Raw genomic sequence first — 21,468 nt, forward strand, 5'->3', positions numbered from 1 at the left:
CATAGGGGTTTCTTTTGGATATTTTCAAGCCGAGTCCAATCAAATTTTTGAAGATTATTAAGCATCCTCCCGAAGATTGCAAAATTTTGAAATAGGATGAGCCTGTCAGAAAGTCAAGTATGTCTCAGGTTAGGTCTAATCAGGATTTTGGGGAAAATTCAAGCTATGTCTAAGTGTTAGCATTTTAATGATGGAATTGTACATTTTTGTCTGGGTAAATTTTGACCAAATTTTGGAAGCAAGATAACTGATCCTGGCCTTGAAGATGACCAAACCCTGCATGATGAAGTGATTTGAAGACCTAAATTTTGGATATTTTGGCTTATAAAGGTGAAATCGCCCCTGTCCCTCTCCCAGGGACCAAGGCGAAAATGATATTTGGTGCATATTGGTTACTGACTTGTTTTAATTGTTTTGTCCAGGGTCGCCAGGGGATATAATTGGACGTAAATTGAAGATTTTCAAGATTTTGAAGACTCGAAAATGATAAATTTTGAAGGTTTAAGGTGAATTCGCTCCTGTCCTCTACTGAAGGACCAAGGCGAAATGGTTTACTTAGGTCATTCTTGGCCTTGATTGGTCAAATTGAAGCGCCAAGGATACAATGATGGATGAAATCAACATGATAGAACACCCAGACTTAGTCAAAAGCAATGAAAGGTTGAACTTTTTGTCTAGCAAGATGAATTCGCTCCTGTCCCTCACCAAGGGACCAGAGCAATTTTCTTTGTATACACCTTTTTGGACCTTTTCAGGATTTGGGCTCTTGTTCATAGCTTGTAAAAAGATGGTATCTTCCCCAGCAAAGGAAATTTGAGATGAAAATTGTAATGATTTGGTCTTGAGGACAAAAATCGCTCCTGTCCCTCACTGAAGGATCGGAGCTTGAATTCCGAATTTGCATTATCCTCAAGATTTAAGTGATTTCGCGATTTGAAGAGGTCAAGAGAAGTATGTTTTATTCGTTGAATATAACTTGAGTGGCCTACAAAGGAGAGAATCAACCCAAGTTGCAATAGGCGCTCCTGTCCCTCTCCAAGGGACCAAAGCGATTTTCTCACAAGACAAACTTCGGGCAAAGGAAAAGCAAGTTTCATGTTTGAGATGAATGAAGGAGGACGTAATCAATCCATTGAAGATAATTTTGAAAGTTAGCAAAGCATAAGTAAGCTCATAATTGCCAAGGCGCTCCTGTCCCTCTCCAAGGGACCAAGGTGAAAAACACATTATCTAGCCTCCCCCTCCAAATTTGGACGAATCCAGGCCAAGGCACAAGATTGGAATGATATTTAAAGTGCTTCAAGGAAGAATGAAGTTGCAAAGACCACGAAATTCGATGAAAAATGGCTAGGGCGCTCCTGTCCCTCACCAAGGGACCAGAGCGAAATCTTCAAATTTGCCTAATAGCCTAACACTTTGGAATGCTACTTTCGTTTCCAAGACTCAAGATGGAATAAGGAATGATGTTTTACGCCTTGAAGGTAATTGGATATTGATGTGGTTAAGAATTTGTGCTATGGACTAAAAATCGCTCCTGTCCTTCACTGGAGGACCAGGGTGATTTCTATAAAACCAACAATTTTCCTCCAAAGCCACGCCAAGACAAGGTGATACAAGATGGGAAATGCCTTTCGAAAATGATGGACAAGGAATTGACCCCAAGAATCAACAATCCTAGGCTCAAAAACAAAAATCGCTCCTGTCCTTCACTGGAGGACCAGGGCGAAAATCCTTGGAAGAGCTCATTTTGTCTTGAGAAAGCAAGTTGAACATGCATAGAATGGACAATGAAGATCATTGATTGCCCTGCAACATGAATTGACAATTGTAATGATAAGGCCAAGGACAAAGGGTGAGATCGCTCCTGTCCCTCTCCAAGGGACCAGGGTGAAAATGTCCTAAGGAACACTCCTTCCAAAGATCACATGGATTAAACTCAAAATTCCAAACAAAAATGCCATTTTGGATGCCAAAGGTGAGGTTTTGAACGTAAAAACGAGAAATGCAAGGTCTAAAGTGCATGATCGCTCCTGTCCCTCTCCAAGGGACCAGAGCGATGTTATTGATGTCCATTATTTTCGCATGCTTGAGCACTTACTTCAAACAACTCGTATTAAATGCCAAATTCGCTAAAACCTTCAAATATTTTAATTAAATTGGCATTTAATAAAGGTGCGTTGATATTTAATAATTAATTTAAGCCTTAGAAAATCGTTTTTTTTATTATTATTAAGGCCTTTTGAAATTAATTATTATTAATTTAAAATAAAAGATAGAGCGCTTGGGGTATCATTTTAATACTTTTTATAAAGTCGGCCTCTTCTTTTATTAAATTTTTGTTTATTTTTGCTCTATTTTCACCAAGTCAGCCTATAAGGAATGAGGTGGTGAGCGCCTATATAGTAGGGGTATTTTGAGCGATGTTAATCCATCATTCATCCATTCATTCAAAGTGTGATTTGGAAGAACAAGAAGGAGTGCGAAATCTGGTCTAAGTTGGAGCGAACTTTGTTAGAGGCTAGAGGTGGAGCAAATTTTCCTCGAGGCGTTGAGGACTAAAGGTGGTGGAGTTGAGGCTCGTGAGGATAAAAGGGAGGCGCATTTTTTTAAAAAGACTTCGATCTACCTTTTTTCCTAGCGAATTTCCTTATTTTGCATCATTTTTTAGAGTTAATTCTCAAGTGGAGGTATGCCGAGATTTATCCTAGTCTCAATTTTGAAATTTTGAACCTTGAATTTCAAATTGTGTAGTTATATTTAGGAAATGATAATTCAAAGATTTATCATGAAGTTTCCTAAATTTAAAACTTAAAATCTAGTCTATATTTCTACGTTGCAAAGTATATTGCTCATTATGAAAGGTTATGTAGGTATCAAGATGGTGACCCCAAAGGCAGGAACATCCACTAGTCGTCCAGCTCTCATGAAGGAAGATCAAAAGAATGAAGAATTGGAGACCAAGATCGTGTCAAAGTGGAGCAACATTGGAGATACCAACTTGGGAAACTTCAGTGTGAAGAAGTTTCGAGAGGTCCCTTACATTGGAAAGCCATCACCTGTCGCAAGGAGAATAATTGAAAGTGGCATTATCAAGGTGGTCGGTTTCCCTCCAGCAGTCCAGTGCCATGAGCTGATGATCGAGTGCGCCCGCCATTATAACCCACAATCAAGATCGATCGTGTCCAAGGAAGGAAACACTTTGGCTTACCTTTCAGAAGAGGCTATCAGTGAAGCTCTCCATCTACCAGAACATAAAGATATGATTTACAAAAGCTTGGAAGGAGCTAGATCCATGTACGAAGATGATCCAGACACTTGCTTGAGCATCATCAATAAGAATTGGTTACTCAAAAGTCGTCCTCGCCTGAGCAAGATTCCCAACACACCACATAGGATCGACTTCCAGGAGGAGTACAGAGATTTGATAACCTTACTCAATCGAGTTACAGGGGCTCCTCAAGCCTTCTATTTTGAGAAGTGGATGTTCTACCTCATCCAAGTGATAGTTCAAGGGAAAGGAACAATTTATTGGGCTAGAATTATTAGCCATTGCTTGGATGTGCAGTTAAGAAGACTAAAGGCTACCAAGTCCTTCCACATGAGTTCATACATCATATATGCCTTGATCAGGAGTTTTGAATATGCAGAACTACCTCACAAAGGAGTGATCGGAAGAGGACCAGGGGAAGTCAGAGTTTGTGAATCTTATGTTCATTTGCATCACCCACCTGGAAGTAACTACAAGTTAGTTAATGATACCTTCACGATGAACATCACCAGGACATTGCAAGGCGGGATTCACAATCGGCTATCTCAAGATGCGCAGGAGCTTGTGAAGAGGTATGGTGCTTGGTTTATCCAATTCCAAAAGTTTACATATATTAGAGTTCATGGGTGTCCTTCACCTACATATATGTTGCCAAGATATCCGACAGACAGGATAGTGTTACTTGAGGTGACTAGGCAGTTGGCAGCTTATGCAAAGGCATTCAGACACAGGCATGGAAATGGAATTCCTGTACCTATCATACTAGGGAATTCAGTTGAGGTATGTCCTAATGCTCTAGCCATGGATGATGCAGAGAAAGAGTTGGCCTTATATTCATTTTCGTTCTTTGCCTTGAGAGAGAACTTTGATCCTTATGGATATATAGAAGAAACAGTTGGTAGAAAGTACAAGCACGAATTTCAGATAGAGGACTTTTTGATGAATCTCTCAGATGATTTAGAAGTGAAAAGAAAGATGCATTCTAGGTTACCTTTGGATTTCATCAGGAAATGCAAAGTTTACAGAGTGGCTGATCAAGCTCAGGACAGTGGCAGACATCTCCAATCATCTTATGACCGAGAAGACAAAGCAGTGAAGATAGATTGGAATGAACCTGAGGTTTTTGACTTAAAAGCTTTGATGGCTCTAATTTTGTCTTGTACTCGCAGATGGGTTGATGTGCAACATCAAAAGTTGAGAGAACAGAACATACCTATGACTTTTACTTTGGAGGAAAGGCCAAGGGAAGGAGGAGCAAGCACAAGTGAAGGCAATCCTCATCCTAGGAGCACAAGTGAAGACAATCCTCACCCTAGATGCGTAAGTGAAGGCAATCCTCATCCTAGAAGCGTGAAGAGGAAAGAGAGACCTGAGAAAAGGGAACCCTCTAAGAAGAAGCATGAGGCCCATCGAGATCACTCATCTGGCACATCTTCCCGACATGAAAAAAGAACAAGTCAAGGACAAGAAAAGAGGGTACTTGAAGTTGAGGAATCTATGGAATCAATGGTCCAGAATGATAAACATGAAGAGAGGCAAGCACCTCAACGTTCATCAAGTCAATCTCCCCAAGTCAATGAGCTACATGAAGACAAGAATGATGATGAAATGACATCTCCTCTCCGAGAAGAGGGATTAGTGCCTAAAGAGATATAAGTTAGAGAGACAAGGTCCGCCATTCCAGATTGATTAAAGGAGAGGCTAACAAGGGTGATTGTGATCGAAAACGAAGATAATGTGATTGATTTAGAAAGCCTTGTTGGAAATTCTCAGGAAGTGACAGAGAGAAGGAAGGCTACCAAGATGTCCAAGATGATCAGAGATGAGACAGGGTCCAGAAAGTTGCAGATAGCTACACCAGCAGTGGACAAATATGAAGGTGAGATACTGGCAGAGGAGTATGATGTAGAAACATTTGAACTTGGTCCACTCACAGCCGAGCAGACACTGGATGAGGCAACTGATTCATTTGAGGCACTTAAAGACAAGCTTAGAGAAGAAATGGAAAAGAATAGAAAGCTTGAGCGAGAGGTCGGTGCTTGGAGAGGCTACTTTAGCCATCTCAATCAGCCTTTGGGACGTCAGGATCCAGCAGTATCTCCTGTGCAAGCACTTCCCCTTGAATCAGTTGGTGAGGCAGAAAGAGTCAAGAGCTTGGTTCAGCTTATGAGCTCTTGGATTGACAAATCCCATACCGTTGCCATTGAGTTCGCAACAAGAATGATGCAGACCACCCATCGAGCTATCCAGGTCCTTGAGATCATTCACAACCTAATGATAACAGTAGCCGCCTTTGCCCACACTAGAGATGTTATCATTCCTGTTCTGCAAGTAATCAGGCAAACACCAAGGAAGATCCTAGCACAAGAAAAGATAATGGATGGAGGAGCTCATAATTTACTCCAGTGGTCAACTCTACTCCAGATGAAGGAAGTTCTTTTCGAAGACATCAGCACCAAATGCAATCAAGTTGAGGAGGTCATCCATCCAATTCAGGACAAGATATTTGGGGTGTTATGTTCTATTCTTGGCAGAAGGATTGAAGATGAGACAGATGTGAATCTTCAAGAGTTGGAAGAGAAGGTTAAGGTCATCTTTTGCAAAGATGAAAATGTTATCACAGATGAGCAAAGAGATCAAATGTTCGCTACTATGCTCCTGATTGAGAAAATCAAGGAACTCGAGCCTGGATGGGATGCAGCTCTTCTCAAGGCTTTTGATCAGGTCATCCACTTGGAGGAACGAATGAGGAATTTTCCAGAGATTCCTATTGCTGAGATCGAAGGAATTGTGTCTAGATTCACTGCATATGCTAAGAAGGAGCATTGGAAAGGGAACAAGGTTCTAGAAGAGAGGTTGTTATAGATGATGTGGCACCTTAATTATCATTGGTCTATGTTTCCTAGATTTTTGTGCCAATTAAATATTTGGCTATGCATTTAATATTGTTCAATAAAAGGGGAACTTTTTGTAATAAACCCTAATTAGGGTTTAGGTGTCAGAATCTCAGCCGTTGATCTTCTTTTGATCTGGGCCGTTCATTGTAATTGAGGATGCTATATATACCCTCATTCATTTTCATTTTGTCATTAGAAAATTAGAAGAGGAGAGATTAGAGAGAGTAAGTTGGAAAGTTATTTTGTAGCAAGATTGAGCATTGAAGAGAGAATTTAAAGCAATTGTTGTCTATTTTGGCTTTGAGATCAATAAAATATTGAAGTTATGGTGTTTTATTGCAATTCTTGTGGCTACTTTCATGGTTGCTTACTTTCTTGAATCATTCTTGGTCGAAGTAGTATTTAAATTTGAAGGACTAAGTGTTGGGCTTGATCTTTGGTGAGATTCGCGTTCCAAACCACTAGCTTCTTACTGATTGTAAGAATGCCTTGTGTGGTCAACTGGAGATATTTGGATTACTTAAACCTTCAATCATCATTGAACTATTGATATGTACCTTCATGGTAGTGTCTACGATCCTTGATGAATTGGAAAATCATTAGTCACCTTAGAAGATCGCATCAATTTCAGTTGAGTTGTTATGTTTTGGCAATATTGAAATTGGTAGAATCTTGCCAAATCTAGCCTACATTGAGTCATTCTTAGGATTAGATTAGAATTCATCCCTTGCAAACCCTGCCTTTTGATCCTTTTTGAGAACTTGTTAGTTTTAGGAAATCCTGTTCCTGTACGGAAACGTAAGGCCCCTTGATGAAACAGCATTCACAACGACCACTGGTGCTTATCCACACATAGAGACCCTACATCAAAGAACCTTGGAGTCATCCTGATTGATCCTTCTTTGCGACATCTTCAGCAATCAGAGGCTTTATTCAAGAGAGGATAAGGTACCCTTGGGTATTTTATTCTGTGTTTGATTGTGTACAAAATACACGTCAACAGGCTTGTAAATGATTTCCAAAATCATCCCATTGTTTCTATTTGTAATTATTCGATAAATTGGAGCTTGGTCTAGGAGGTTGGACAAGCTGTTTTGCAGATTGTAATAGTAATAAAGTGCTGTAGAAATCTAAAGAAACAAGTTGTATCAGAGTAACTAATTAACAGATCAATACAACCTTTGGATCTATTTGGGTGTGGGGTTTTTTCCTACAAGGGTTTTTCCACGTATATCTTGTGTTATGGTTTAAATCTCTAATGGTTATTTCCATTTCCATTTATGATTTATCACTGTCAGTGAACTTAGATACTTTAAGTATTCAACATACTTTTACTATTTTCTATAATGAGGAGCTTTAATTGAAAGAGAAATGTGTAAATTATACTACAGATTGTAATTTTCTATGGTGAAGATCAACCATCATATCATATATAACATTATGACGTGCATTGTGCTTCTAATGATTTAAAATTAATAGAAAAATGAAATCTGAGTTCTCTAAATTCAATAATTTGCATGTTCAAGTTTATGTTACGTATTTTTTAAGGTCATGTTTTTACATCTTTTTGTCACATATAAGTCCAAGTAAAAAGTTTGGCCTACCAGATTTTTCAAGACCGAGTTTTTGGACCATAGTCATTGGTCTCTATATACAATCATTAAAGGAATCAAATAATGCAATTTCAAACTTTGTTAAATTAAGGTGTAATCTGTCCTAACAATTCTCTATGTGGTTATATTCTAATTGTCCAATTCGTATTGATTACAGAGGTTTGAATAGGATAAGCATCAAGAATCTCTTTCATGGATTAATGATTTTTTCACACATCGCAAGGGGTCGTGTTGTGACCTTTTCACACATCGCCCCATTGCTAACGGGGACCCCCTCTTTCTTGCTTTCCGCGTGTTTAAGTTAGGGTTTTTGGCAGCTTAGTGGGCAATTTTGTGTTTCCCGTGCCCGAGTCTCGGAGTTTTGATCATGCCTAGTGTCGTTTAGGTTTTTTGAAGTTATAGGATCAAGCACGTAAAGTTGAGACTTTGAGTGATCCTAGTTTTGTCTAAGTGTAGACCTTTTGAGCGTTAACGTGTTTTTGAAGGTCCACGTCGGTGATTTTAAAGTGCTAAGGTGTTTCAAGACCTTTTGGAGTTGTTTACTCACTCCTAGGAAGTTATTCAAGTTGATTTTGCACTTTATCCCGATAGATTTCCTTGTGTTTCGCTCAAATTTTCGGTAAATTTTCCCAAGTCCAGTTGAGTTTTATTGAGTTTTGAGGTTTCCTAGTGGTTCTGAGTGGAAAAATCATCATTTTCCGGATGAAAATCCATATTCTAAGTGTTAAAAGGTTAAAATTCTATACCAGAGGTGATTTTCCCCTCATATTCCTGACTACCCATGGTTTTCCCCCACTCAGAATCCAAACTGGACATGGATTTCCCCTGAAAACCATACTTGACCCATTTTTCCACCACTGTGAATCCACACTAGGGTCGATTTTCCCCTAGAAGTGCTAAATCTTGACTAAGTGTTAGGATTTATCTTGACTACCCACGTTTTTCCACTAGGGAGTATGGATTGGATTGCGGATGACGTTTGTCTTGATTCCATACCTGGTTCGATTTTCCACCAGGTCTTTTGTGACAAGTTTTGAGGATTTTTGTACAGACTCTCATTCCTGACTCAAGAAGATTTTCCCCTAAGAGAGTTTTTTTTATTTTGAGTCCAGATTTTCATCTAGATTAAGGTCGATTTTCCACCAAGGGGTATTTTTGAGTGAATGAAGTAAATTTTGATTGGAATTTCCATTCCAGACCTAGATCGATTTTCCCCTAACCCCCATTTTGTGTGCATTTTGATGAATTTTGTTGGGAAATTTTGTCCATACCTAGATCGATTTTCCCTTATGGGAAATATTTGATGTTTTTAAATGATTTTAATGGGATTTTTAAATTCCTACTTGGATTGATTTTCCTAAATGGCTCAATTTTTTATTTAAATTGCAATATTTTAATAAAATGAGCCCCATTTAATTGTTTTTTAATGAAAAGTAACGATTATTTGAAATAAATGAAAAACAATTAAATGATTTGCAACAAGCATTTAATGTTTTAACCTTCTAGAAGCAAATCGGTTTTTTGCCAGGCAAGTATAAGATCAAGTTTTTTATCCCACATTGCTTGTGTAGTGAAAGTTGATGGTGAAAGCAAGTTTAAAGAGAGAAGTCCAGCATTATCATATTATTGAATTTGCCAGGTGTCTCCATGCAAGGGCGATTTTCTCTCTTATTGGCGATTTTTGATGAAGTCGTTTGGTGAAGTGGTTGATTGAAGACTTCCCAATTCACTTGATCACTGCCATTGAAGTTTATTGACTCCATTGTTTTCAGATTTTCGATTTTTGGGAGATAACGATTTTTTTAAAATTTGGCGATTTTTGGTGAAGGCGATTTTTTTGTGTTGAGCTTTCCACCCTCTAAACTTTGGCGATCTTTCTTGCTCACTTGCTGTTCTCAGACCTAAGATGGCAGATTGCATGCACATCGAAGACATTTTTCAGATTCGAAGGTGGCGCCATAGTTGGGAGAAGTTCGATTTTGTTTGACAAGTGTTTTGTGACACATTTTGGTGGATTCCTTTCATGCTTGATATCACCATTGCTTCCTACTTGTTGTCATTACCTCAGATCTAAACCTAAACGCCATTATTGCAGCAAGTGTGACCTCCATTGTTGGCTGTCCATCTATTTTCAGACTTAAACTTTCATTGCCAGCCAACTCTGAGTTTAATGATTTACCTTTGGGAGCATTTTGAGGTCATTTTCAGTCAATCACTTGACCATTCGAGGGCTATTTCAGGTCTGCAACTTCGCCATGGCTGCTTGTCCTCAGAAATTTAACTCTTACCAGCCATACCATTATTCCCAAATTTGACTTGCTTTCGTCCTCTAGATTGATTTTCATCAAATTTGTGCACATTTAGGTAATTGCAACATGTTTCAAAAATTTAATTTATCTGTTGCAGGTTGTCTTCCGATTTGTGACCTTCATTGTTGACTGCGAAAGGTGTCTTGAAACATAATCTTGTGTGAAAACACAACCTTTCACACCTTTCCCTAGTCACTGTTGATCCGGTATACTCCTTTCCACTTTGATTTGCACGAAATTTTTAAGTATAAGGAGGTGTTTATTTCATGAGGGTTTCATACCCTAGCTTTGTCACGTTTTGTATTTAAACTGTTGAAATCTATCTAGAGTGTTGATTATTTTCCTGATTTTCATACCCTAATTAGTCTAAATCATTAAGAAGTTAGGAATTTTATTAAGAATATTTTATTTTCCTAAGTTCTAACTTCAAGCTTCGTACAGGTGTGATGTCGAAGTCCGGACTTAAGGAAACGAGAGAACAACAGAAGATGTTTGAGACTGGATTCTATCCTGAATCCAAGATCTCATCCAGACGGAAGGAGATTACAGACACAAAAATGCATTTCCTGAACCTGAACCAGATGTGACAGTGGATGTTCGGAATTGGAAGCCAGATTCCTTCCCCAGCTTATGCGAATATTATGAAGAGTGGCATTTTTCAAGCTGCTGGATTTCCACAGTCCATACAGTGCAGTGAGTTTATCCTAGAGTGTGCACGATGTTACGACCCTCGCTCCCGAATGATCAAGACTCCTAAGGGTGTCGTCATTGCCTACCTTGCTGAGGATGCGATTGTTGAGGTGTTTGGAATTCCACGTGGAGTAGACATGAAGGATGTAACTAAAGATGAATATGAAGACCGATATAAGAAGAAAATGGATGCGTGTAAGGCTATGGTGAATAAGGAGTGGATGATCGAGCCTAGGCTGCATCATTCCAAGGCTCCCAAGACACTCATGTGCACAGATTTCAAAGAGGAATATAGTGATTTAGTATTCCTGCTTAACCAAGTGATGGGGATGCCGCAGGGTGCAATATATGATGGATGGATGTTCTATTTCATCCAGGATTGTCTTAAGAGGAACGTTGATAAATTGGTCTAGAATCATAAGTGACAATCTAGACTTTAAGCTAAGGAATGTAGAGCGATCCAAGTCATTCGCCATGACTTCCTACTTGGTGTACCTGCTTGCACGATTTGTTTCATACAAAGGACTGATATGCAGAGGTAAAGTCGAGAATGGACAAGGACAATTCAGGAGCCATGAGTGCTATCCAAAGCTGAACATGTATAGAATTGAAGATTATAAAAGAGTGAATGATGTATTCACAATGTACATATGTATTCACAATGTACATCACGTGGATGTTGCAAGGTGGAATCCACAAGAAGTTGTCAAAGGAGGCAACGGAGCTAATAGAGAAATATGGATCATGGTATATTCAATTTCCCACTTTCACATACCTTAGGATCCATGGGTTTCAATCCGAACCTTACAAGCTTCCTAGGTATCCTTCTGACAAAATGATCTTGTTGGAAGTGGTGAGACAACTTCTAGAGTTTGATTCCATTCAGAAAGAGAAGCACAGGATAGGCATGACATTCCCTATTTCAGTTGGGAAAACGTTGGAGGTTTGCCAGTCTGCCTTAGTCGGCAGCACTGCGAGTGAGGAGCTTGCATTCTATCGATTTGCAACCTACAAGAAAAGAGAAAGATTTGATCCAGATAAGAAAGTTGGAAGGATCAGGGGAGAGAAGTTCATCCACAAGGTAGACATAGAAGATTATTGGGCCAACCTGATGGACGAGCAGGCAGTAAAGAGACGAATGTGGTCTAGGATGTCAGTGGATTTCATGAGGAAGTGTGGACTTTTCCTCATTCTTGATCAGGTGTTAGATGATGATAGAGATCATACGCATCCACAGTATGAAAATGAAATGAAGAAGCCGATCTTATTGCCTAATTGGTCAGAGTCAGAAGAAATAGATTTGAGTGTATTGATGAGAGAGGTCTTGAGCTTCTCTCGAGCATGGGTGGATATTCAGATGAATAAGTTAGTTGATATGGGTGTTTCCTTCACTTATGAAAAGATGAAACCGAAAGAATCCGCTTCCGAGGATGATCAAAGAACTATCAGTGATGTCAGGATTCACACGGATGAGGAGAGTCAAGCTCCAAAGAGAAGGAAGAACACACCAGGAGAAGTCAAGGCTAGAGGGAAGAAGATTGAGGAGGTGTAAGATTTTCTACGCTGTACGGTCCCTTCAACCCTTCTCTCCACGTACGATGTAGTTCGTACGGACTCAGAACGTATGATGATGTCGTACGGTATACCCTCCCTTCAGTGTGGGGATCAATGACTTGACCGTACGGTGAGTGTTTGGACGTACGGTATACCCTCCCTTCGGTGTGGGGATCAATGACTTGACCGTACGGTGAGTGTTTGGATGTATGGTGGATGTTGCTCGGCCGTACGGTGGGTGTTGGTTGTACGGACTGCGTGTACGGTAGTGGTCGTACGGTGGGTGAATTCCCGCCGAGTTCCGCCCTTGAGCCACTTAGTCAGTTCGATGTTGTACTGAGGCATGGAAAGAATTATTGTTATTCCAGACACAAGAGACTAGGATGAATATTCGCACATGCAAAGAGAAATTATATTGATAATGATCGCACAACAGATTACAGACTCCGAACAGAAGCAGAATAGGGTGAGGAGAACTCCCACCGAAACTGCGGATGCCAAGTAGGGAGGATCTCTCACCTCCGAAATGGCAGACAAGCTGAAGTCCAACTGGAATTCGCACATACAAAGAAAAATACCAAATTCGCATACCAACACAGATGATAGACTCGGCCATAAATATGGGCTCCGGGAAATTTCCCAAAGGGTTACAAACACGCTGACACGACCAAACTAAGACTTGACTAATCTAATTAAATAAAGGGCGCGAAAGATTTATTATTAAATTTGGGACCATACAATAAAGTATTTTAATTTTATTATTTAATTATATCGGGGACATCACAGTCCTCTCGAGCCAAAAATTGCTTGCCCTCAAGCAATTGCAGACTCGGATGCTCCAGAATTTGCTCGCCTTCCCAGGTGGCAACCTCGATTGGTAGATCCTTCCAACGCACAAGGAACTCCTTAACTGTGCGCGATCTCAGCCTCTTCTCTCTGACATCGATGATCTCCGCCGGTTCCAGAATTAGTTTTCCTTCTTCATCAATGGGTGGCAGATCCTTGGACACTGTGACGCACTGCCCGATGGCCTTCTTGAGACATGACACGTGAAAAACATTGTGAATCCGACTCCCCTCAGGAAGCTCCAACTCGTAGGCAACTTCGCCCACCCTCCGAACTACCCTGTAGGGTCCATAGAAATGCGGCTTCAACTTCTCCTTACCACTTGTCTTCAAGAAGGATTGTCTATACAGTTGAAGTCGGAGGTATACCAGGTCACCCACCTCAAAATTTCGCTCAATCCGGTGTTGATCGGCATACATCTTCTGTTGGTTCTGAGCCCTCTACAAGTTATCTTTGAGAGATGTCAGGCTGTCCAAACTCTCCTAAAGCCAATCTTTGGCCCTCGATGCACGACTATCTCCCAATGCCAGATCAACAAATGACGAAGGTTCATAACCATACAGTGCTTTGACAGGTGGCATGCCTATTGACATGTGATAGGTGGTGTTGTAACAGTGTTCACCCAAATGTAGCCAGCACACCCAAGCCTTTTGTTGTGCTGAGACATAGTTCCTGAGATAACCCTCCAACCATTTGATCACAATCTCGGTTTGTTCGTCTGTCTGCGAATGGTAGCTCGTGCTGGGCGACAACTCGGTTCCTGCCAACCGAAGTAACACCATCCAGAAGGTACTCAGAAAACGACTATCCCTGTCACTTACTATGTTTTGCGGTAGACCATGTAAGTGGAATACCTCACGGAAGAACAACTCGATCACTTGAACTGCTTGGTATCCTATGGGGATGGCAAAAAAAATGGGCATACTTGGTCAAGCGGTCTACCACGACGAAAATGCAATCCTTTCCTTACACTTTGGGGAGCCCAGTAATGAAATCCATCGAGATGCTATCCCATTTCTGGTCGGGGATTGGCAGTGGTTGCAACAGTCCAACGGATAAGGTGTGCTCAGATTTGTTCTGCTGACAGATGGAGCATTCCCGCACATACTGCAAAACGTCGTTCTTAAGTCCCTTCCAGGAAAACCTTTCTCGGATCTGTCTATAGGTTTTCAAGTATCCCGGGTGTTCGGCCAAGGGAGAGTCGTGCATTTCCTTCAAAATCTTTTCCTTCATCTTGGACTCGGGTACCAGATAAATTTTGTCCTTGTAGTAAATGATGTCGTCAACCACCTTGTATCGGTCATCCTGTACTTGACCATCCATCAGTTCGCAGGCAAAAGTATTCTTGGAGTATTCAACCAACAAATGTTCCTTCCAATCCGACGAAATCTAGGATAGAGAACATATGGCAGGCCTTCTTGACAGGGCATCGGCTACCACATTATTCTTGCCCTTCACATACTCAATGTCAAAATCAAATGCTTGGACTTTGCTCACCCACTTTTGTTGTCGTTCGTTCAGATCCTTCCGCTCCAAGAAATATCGCAGGTTGTTGTGGTCTGTTCGTACGACAAACTTTGCCCCGACGAGGTACTGCCGAAGCTTGGTTAGTGTGTTCATGATGGCGAGCATCTCCTTGTCGTAGATGGAGTATAGCCGCTCAGCTCCCGAGAGCTTCCGACTCTCGAACGCGATGGGGTGATGGTCTTGCAACAACACCGCTCCAATGCCTTCACCAGAGGCATCGCTCTCTAGGATGAAAGGGCGAGTGAAGTCTGGTAGTGCCAAACCGGACATGTACTCATAACTTCTTTTAATTTGTCGAAGGTGTGTTGCGCCTGCTCATCCCAATGGAAGGATCCTATCTTCGTTAGATCTATCAGTGGTGCAGCAAGTTGTGAAAATCCTTCCAGAAACCTTCTATAATAACTACACAATCCAAAAAATCCATGCAGCTCCGAGAGAGTCTAGGGTGGAGGCCAATCCAGAATCGCCTAAATCTTCTCCTGGTGAACTTGTACTCCCCGGGCACTGATGACGTGACCCAAGTACAGGACCTCAATCATTCCAAACTCACATTTGGACCTCTTGGCATATAATGATTGCGATTCCATAATCCCCAATACTTTGTCCAAATGTCTCAGATGTTCCTTGCAGGTCTTGTTGAAGATGAGTAAGCCATTGAAGAATACCAATAGGAACTTACACAGTTGCTTGTTGAAGATGTGGTTCATGCAGGACTGAAAAGTGGTCGGAGCATTGGTTAATCCAAACGGCATGACCAAGAACTCATAGTGTCTGTAATGGCAACGGAAGGCTGTCTTTTCCACATATTGCTCCCTCATACGGATCTGATGGTAGCCGGAGCGGAGATCAATTTTGCAGAAATAGACTGCGCCATGTAGTTCGTCCGGTAGCTCATCGATCCTGGGAATGGGGTATCTATTCTTGATAGTCTTCTTGTTCAGTGCACGGTAGTCAACACACATTCTACGAGTTTCGTCCTTCTTCTTCACCAGTACCACCGAGGACGCAAAGGGGCTAGAGCTGGGTCGGATCCCTCTTTTATCGAGGAGTTCCTGGATCGTTTTCTCTATCTCTTCTTTGAATTTCTTCGGGTGGTGATAGGGTATGGTGATAACGGGTTTTGCCCCTTCCTCCAACTCGATGGTGTGCTCAAACCCTCGGTGTGGGGGTACACCTGGTGGAATATCAGCGAAGACCAAACTATGCTTATCCAAAACTGCCTGAAGGTTTTGTCGAGATCAAGCAATAAGCTGCCCAGACTACTTCATCATGTCTGAATATGGCTTCCATTCGTTTGGCGGAAATCTCCCTCGAGCCACCATTCGACATTCCTCTGAGAACCACCTTCCTACCATCCACCTCGAATGAGAACTCCATCTTTTTGAAGCTCTGCGTGTACTAGTCGAGGGTCTCCATCCATTGAATACCTAATATGATGTTGGCCAATTGGTGGAATTGATTATATGTTGCATTGATGTTTTGTCATTGATGTCAACACTAGCTGTTTTGGTTGTTTACCGGTATCCTTTTGGTCCCGGTAGGTTGTTTGGTTTCTGGTTGGTTTGGATCATCATGATCCGGTATGCTCCGGTTAGCTCCGGTATGTCTCTGTTCTGGAATTGGCTTATTCATGCTACTCAGATTCATGTTCAGTCAGTTGGTTTTGGATTTTATGATCGAATGCTATCCTATATGCTAGCAAGCTTGGTTTGTTGTTCCGGTGAGGGTTTCACCGGCAGAGCTTTATTGAAGATCTTTGATGTTATGCATAAGTGGTGTTGGTGCGGCTTCTAGTGGAGATTCAGGATGTTGATGGTGATCGTGTTCGAGACTTAGTTGATTGGGATCATTGCCTTGGCGTGTATGGACCTATATTGGGTCCCGGTTTATCTAGGTTATGGACCAGCTTAATGTAATGTGTGGATTGGACTTCTCGATGTGTTTCCGGGATGCCTTATGGGTTGGATATTATTTGTTTGGTCTCAAGCCGACATGTTTTGTAATTATGTAATTTTTTTATTGTCTGGTGGCCGACCTTATTGTTTATGGTTGAGGGTTTGTCTATATATGATGTAAGATCTCATTGTAGATCACATGTGAGAATATAAGTGAGGATGTGTAATGAGCGAATAATGTAATAATCATTCAGGCAGAGGATTTGGTCGATCATTGGTGATCGAGTTGGGTTTATGTAAGAGGATTTAGTCCTCCGATATTGAGCTTAACCGGAACTGTACACAGACATAGGAGATGTTATCTTTGCAGTTCATTCATTCTTCCGGATTGTAGTTTGGATTTCTATGTAGTCAATGAGACTCATTTTGTGATGAGCAATGTGCTCTAAGTTGTTGGTCTTCTTGCAAGTGCAGGCCCCTCAATAGTAATTCACATACTTACTACAGAAGTATTATCTGACTATGGGTAGGCTTCCCACCGTGGTTTTTCCCTTTACCAGGTTTTCCACGTATAAATCTTCGTGTCATGTGGATGGTATTTATTCTCTAATTATTGTTTGTGCTTAATTGTTATATCTACTATTTCGGTATTTGGTCTATGCATTCTGGTATTGATCTTTTGGGTTCCGGTATTGAAGTTTTAATTGCTTAATGTTCCGGTAATCTGAGACAACTGATTCACCCCCCCCTCTCAGTTGTCTTCCGGTTATTTGGTACCAGAGCTCTGGTCCTCTCTACAGAAGCTTAACCGCTTGAAGAAGATCCTATGGCGACTAACAGTTCAAGTTCATCTAGTTCATCTGGAGCTATCTTTCGGAGAGATATTCCTAGGCTTGATGGAACAAATTACAAAGTTTGGAAGATTCGGATGGAGACTCATCTGAGATGTCTTGGTAAGGAGATTTGGGAGATCACAGAGAATGGTGTTACACCTTATAATCCGGCATCTGGCAATCCTCCTCCGGCAAACTTGGATAAGGAGTTTGAGAATGATTGTAGAGCAAGAGAAGCCCTCTTGTGTGCACTTTTTGATCAACAAATAATGGGATTAACTAAGAAATCATCTGCAAAGGCTATATGGGACAAGTTGGAGACTCTTAATGAAGGTGACCCTACTATTAAGATTGCTAAACTTGATGGTTACCGGGTGAGATATGAAAACCTGAAGATGGAAGAAGATGAAAGGATTACTGCATTCATGGAAAGGGTAAATGAGATTGTTATGGGAATTCAATGTTGTGGTGGAACTCTGAGTGAAGATGAAATAGTTTCTAAAGTTCTGAGAGCTTTGCCACCGGCTTACAAGATGAAGGCTACTGCAATTAATGATTTGAGACCAATGGCTAATACTTCTGTCAACAGAGATACCTTGATTGGGAAATTATCTACTTTTGAGCTTGAAGAATTTGGACCTTCTGGAGTTGTAAAGTCTGAACCTGCTTTTCATGCATTTACATCATCAACCAGTAAGCAAGATTGGAAAGCTTTATATGCAAAGGAATTGGATGATATGAAGAGAGAAGATGAAGAATTTGAGCAACTTGAAGCCCTATTTGCTAGAAGAATACCTAAAAGACCGGTAGGAAGTATGAAGGAAAAACACCTTTTAAATGTTTTACATGTAATAAGATAGGTCATTTTGCTTCTAGATGTCCTGAAACGAATTCAAGATTTGAAGAGAAAGCTAGAAGATCTTTTAAGCCTAACCCTGGATATCAGAATAAGTATAAGTACAGGAAAAACAGAGACAAATCATGCTACATAGCAGATGAGGAAGGTGTGACTGATTCTGATGATGAACCGGCACAAGACTCTACTAGTGGTTCCGACAATGGAAAGGATTGGGTGTTCCTGGCTATCAAGGAAGATGTTCCGGCACTGGAAGAGAATGTACCTGAAGAGAAGGCACTTGCTGCTAAAATTGAAGATAAGGATGAATGGGTAATTGACAATGGATGTTCACATCATATGACTGGAGATAAAAGGAAGTTTCTATCTTTGCAAAAAATTGATGGCAGTCTGGTTAGATTTGGAGATGACAAAGCATGTATGATCAAGGGAAAAGGAACTATATCATTGGATGGTAAGCACAATATGTAAGATCTTGGCCCTTGATTTAGTTTTAATCTTGGCCATCCATTTTGTATGAGAGTCTATATATACCCCATTGTCTCTCATTTGTAAGAGAGAGTTTTTGTAGAATTGTTGGTATATGCTGCAACTATTTGAATCTAAATCATTGTTCAATTGTTGGTGATTTTGTCTTTCAAATGTTGTCTTTGTATTCATGGTTCTCAATTCCTCCAAGTTAGATTAGAATTTGTTTTCATGTTTGTTAGATTGAGTGAAAGATTTGTTGAATATATTTGTGTGGAATCATTAATTCATACCACTAGCCTCTTGTCGTTGGTAAGTGCGCCTTGTGTGGTCAACTGGAAATTTGAGTAAGCTTAACTTCAATTGTTATGCATCTCTTGATAAACGTCAACTTGGATGGTGTCAATGTGTGATGGTAATAGTTTGAAAATCAATAAGTATACCTTAGATGATTGCACTAAGCTTGTGTCAATACCTGTTTGTGAGACCTTGCCTAGTTCGATTCCACTAAATTTGTTCATCATTTCCTACATTCCTAGGCTTAGAATAGATTTCTTGAACCCTATTCCCTTTTGCCACTTTTTTTATTAGAATTAAGTCCAAAGCTACATTGCTAAAGCCTAAGTTGTCAACACACTTATTCTGCATATTTCATGATCAAAGAAGATAATTCGAACATTTGTGTAAGTCCCCAAGTGAACATAGCAATTCACATCGACCATTGAGTTACACACTCGTCAAGACCTGACATGTAGAAAACTTGGAATCATTTTAGTTGATCTTACCCTTAGCATCTAAGGTGATTTTGTTCAAGAGAGGGTAAATTACCTTGGTATTTTATTCTTAAATGTTATGTGCATAAAACACACATCAACAGGTCATTAGGTAAGAATTAAGGAGGCTGCATGGAAAAAGGCATTTTAGACAAGGCAAGTGGCTTGTACTTCTTTTTACATTATGCAATGCTCCAACTGCTTTTATAAAGTTGATGAATGAATTGTTCAGACCAGTCATAGGATTTTTATGTACTTTTATTTGGATGACATTTGGCTTTTTACGTCTCAGCAAAACTTTTGATAAGCATTTAATGCATTTGAAACAAGTTTTGAAGGAGACTAGAAGAAGCTCAAGTTTACACAACACACACTTGACTATTCAGGGCATGTGACTAGAAATGCAAAATTGAGAAACGATCCAACGAAAGTGCATATCATTTTAAAATGGACCAAAACTATCGATGTGATCAAGACAAAGAGATTTGTAAGTGTAACCTAATACATTCATTTTCCTTAACAGCAGCATTTTTGCATTCCATTAGAGCAAAAGGTAAGTCCCTTGCTTTGCACATGATATGAACACCAATGGTCATTAACAGGACAACCTAAGGGCTTGCATTTGGATGCCCACTTCTATGTTGACAAAGCTTTTGGTTCATCGAATGCCCACCTGCCTTGACTATAACTGTTATGCATGTGTGCCTTGATTCACAACTATCATCAACGGTTATGCGGTTCTTCTAGCTAATCCATTTCATCAAAATCAGAGAAAAAAATTATGAATTGGATACATCATGCTTTTATTGGGGTGAAAAGAATTTACAGCACCTGGAATTTGCGCAATTCTGGGCTGAGTATGATGCCCGTTACACACTACCACAGCATCATAAACTTCTTCCCTGTTGTTTATCTTGTCTGAACAAGACCTCACAAACCATTGATTCTTGGTTACCATACCCACATACTCTACCTCTGTTCTGAATCTGATAAATCTCAATACATCAAATTCCGCAGCAAAATCTTCCAAATATAAAGCCACTTCTTTGTGGCCCGGGAACCTCCTGCAATCCCTCCCTCCCACCATTCCAAATGGATAATCAAGAAAACCCATCAGCTCACGTGGCAGATTTGTACGGAGAGACAAGTACATGCTGCTGTGTACGACTTTACGGTTGGGATCGAGGCCCAGTGGATCAGATTCCACATGTGGGTCGTACACCCAGGTGCCACCCACATTAGCAGATTGTTCAAAAACAACTACTTCGAGGCCTTCCCTGTGTAATTCTCTGGCGGCTACAAGCCCAGCTGCTCCTGCTCCAATTACAGCAACTTTGGAGAACTTAGCTGTTTCTTTCATGGTGTTGTAGGAAATTCGCTCTCACCTACTGTTTATTCTCGCTGACAAATTGTAGTTTTTACATACGTACATTAGAGTGCAGAGAGGAGTATATGAGTGATTGAATGCAATTTTCGAAGAGAAATATAATGGGGACGATTGATTGTACTGGCCTAACTTTGTGATTTAAGTTCTATATTCAAGTGCATGCCAGTGAACTCTATACATCCATGTCGCCGACAATAATGTCAGTCCTTCGGCAGCCAACTTAGATTGAAAATTTGTCTTTTGTGTTATTAGAGAATTTTATGAATAAAAGAGAGAGAGAAAGGAACAGTGCATCTGATTATGGTGGATTGATAATTTTTGGGAAGCACTCATCAAGATATTAATAGATTAAAATTGATTTTGTTTTTGTAATGATGAAAATAGTATATTTTGAATATATTTTTTAAATTTGAATTTATTAGAATTAGATTGTTCTTTATATAATAATAAGTGTATAAGTATAATTTCTATTGAAAGTTGGTAATTTGAATTCTATATAATTTTATTTGTATTTGTTTTTAAAGATTAGGCATAATTTTTAATGGTCTCACT

The 21,468-nt window shown here is 40.2% G+C and overlaps 1 protein-coding gene across 3 annotated transcripts in view; it reads right to left on the bottom strand.

The window, feature by feature from the left end:
- The window catches only part of LOC131075790 (flavin-containing monooxygenase FMO GS-OX5), a 140,781-nt gene extending 119,579 nt beyond the window's left edge, over nucleotides 1-21,202 (bottom strand). Inside the window, exon 1 of one of the 3 annotated variants that reach the window (XM_058012679.2) lies at nucleotides 20,361-21,201. In XM_058012679.2, the coding sequence (XP_057868662.2) occupies nucleotides 20,361-20,889 (529 nt within the window). In that variant the 5' untranslated portion in view covers nucleotides 20,890-21,201. Of the gene's footprint in view, nucleotides 1-20,360 lie in introns of all 3 variants that reach the window. The other 2 variants (XM_058012678.2, XM_058012677.2) reach the window with 2 other exon arrangements.
- Nucleotides 21,203-21,468: the final 266 nt, after the last annotated feature.

Source organism: Cryptomeria japonica, chromosome 3, assembly GCF_030272615.1.
Source record: "Cryptomeria japonica chromosome 3, Sugi_1.0, whole genome shotgun sequence".
In the NCBI taxonomy this organism is placed as follows: domain Eukaryota; kingdom Viridiplantae; phylum Streptophyta; class Pinopsida; order Cupressales; family Cupressaceae; genus Cryptomeria; species Cryptomeria japonica.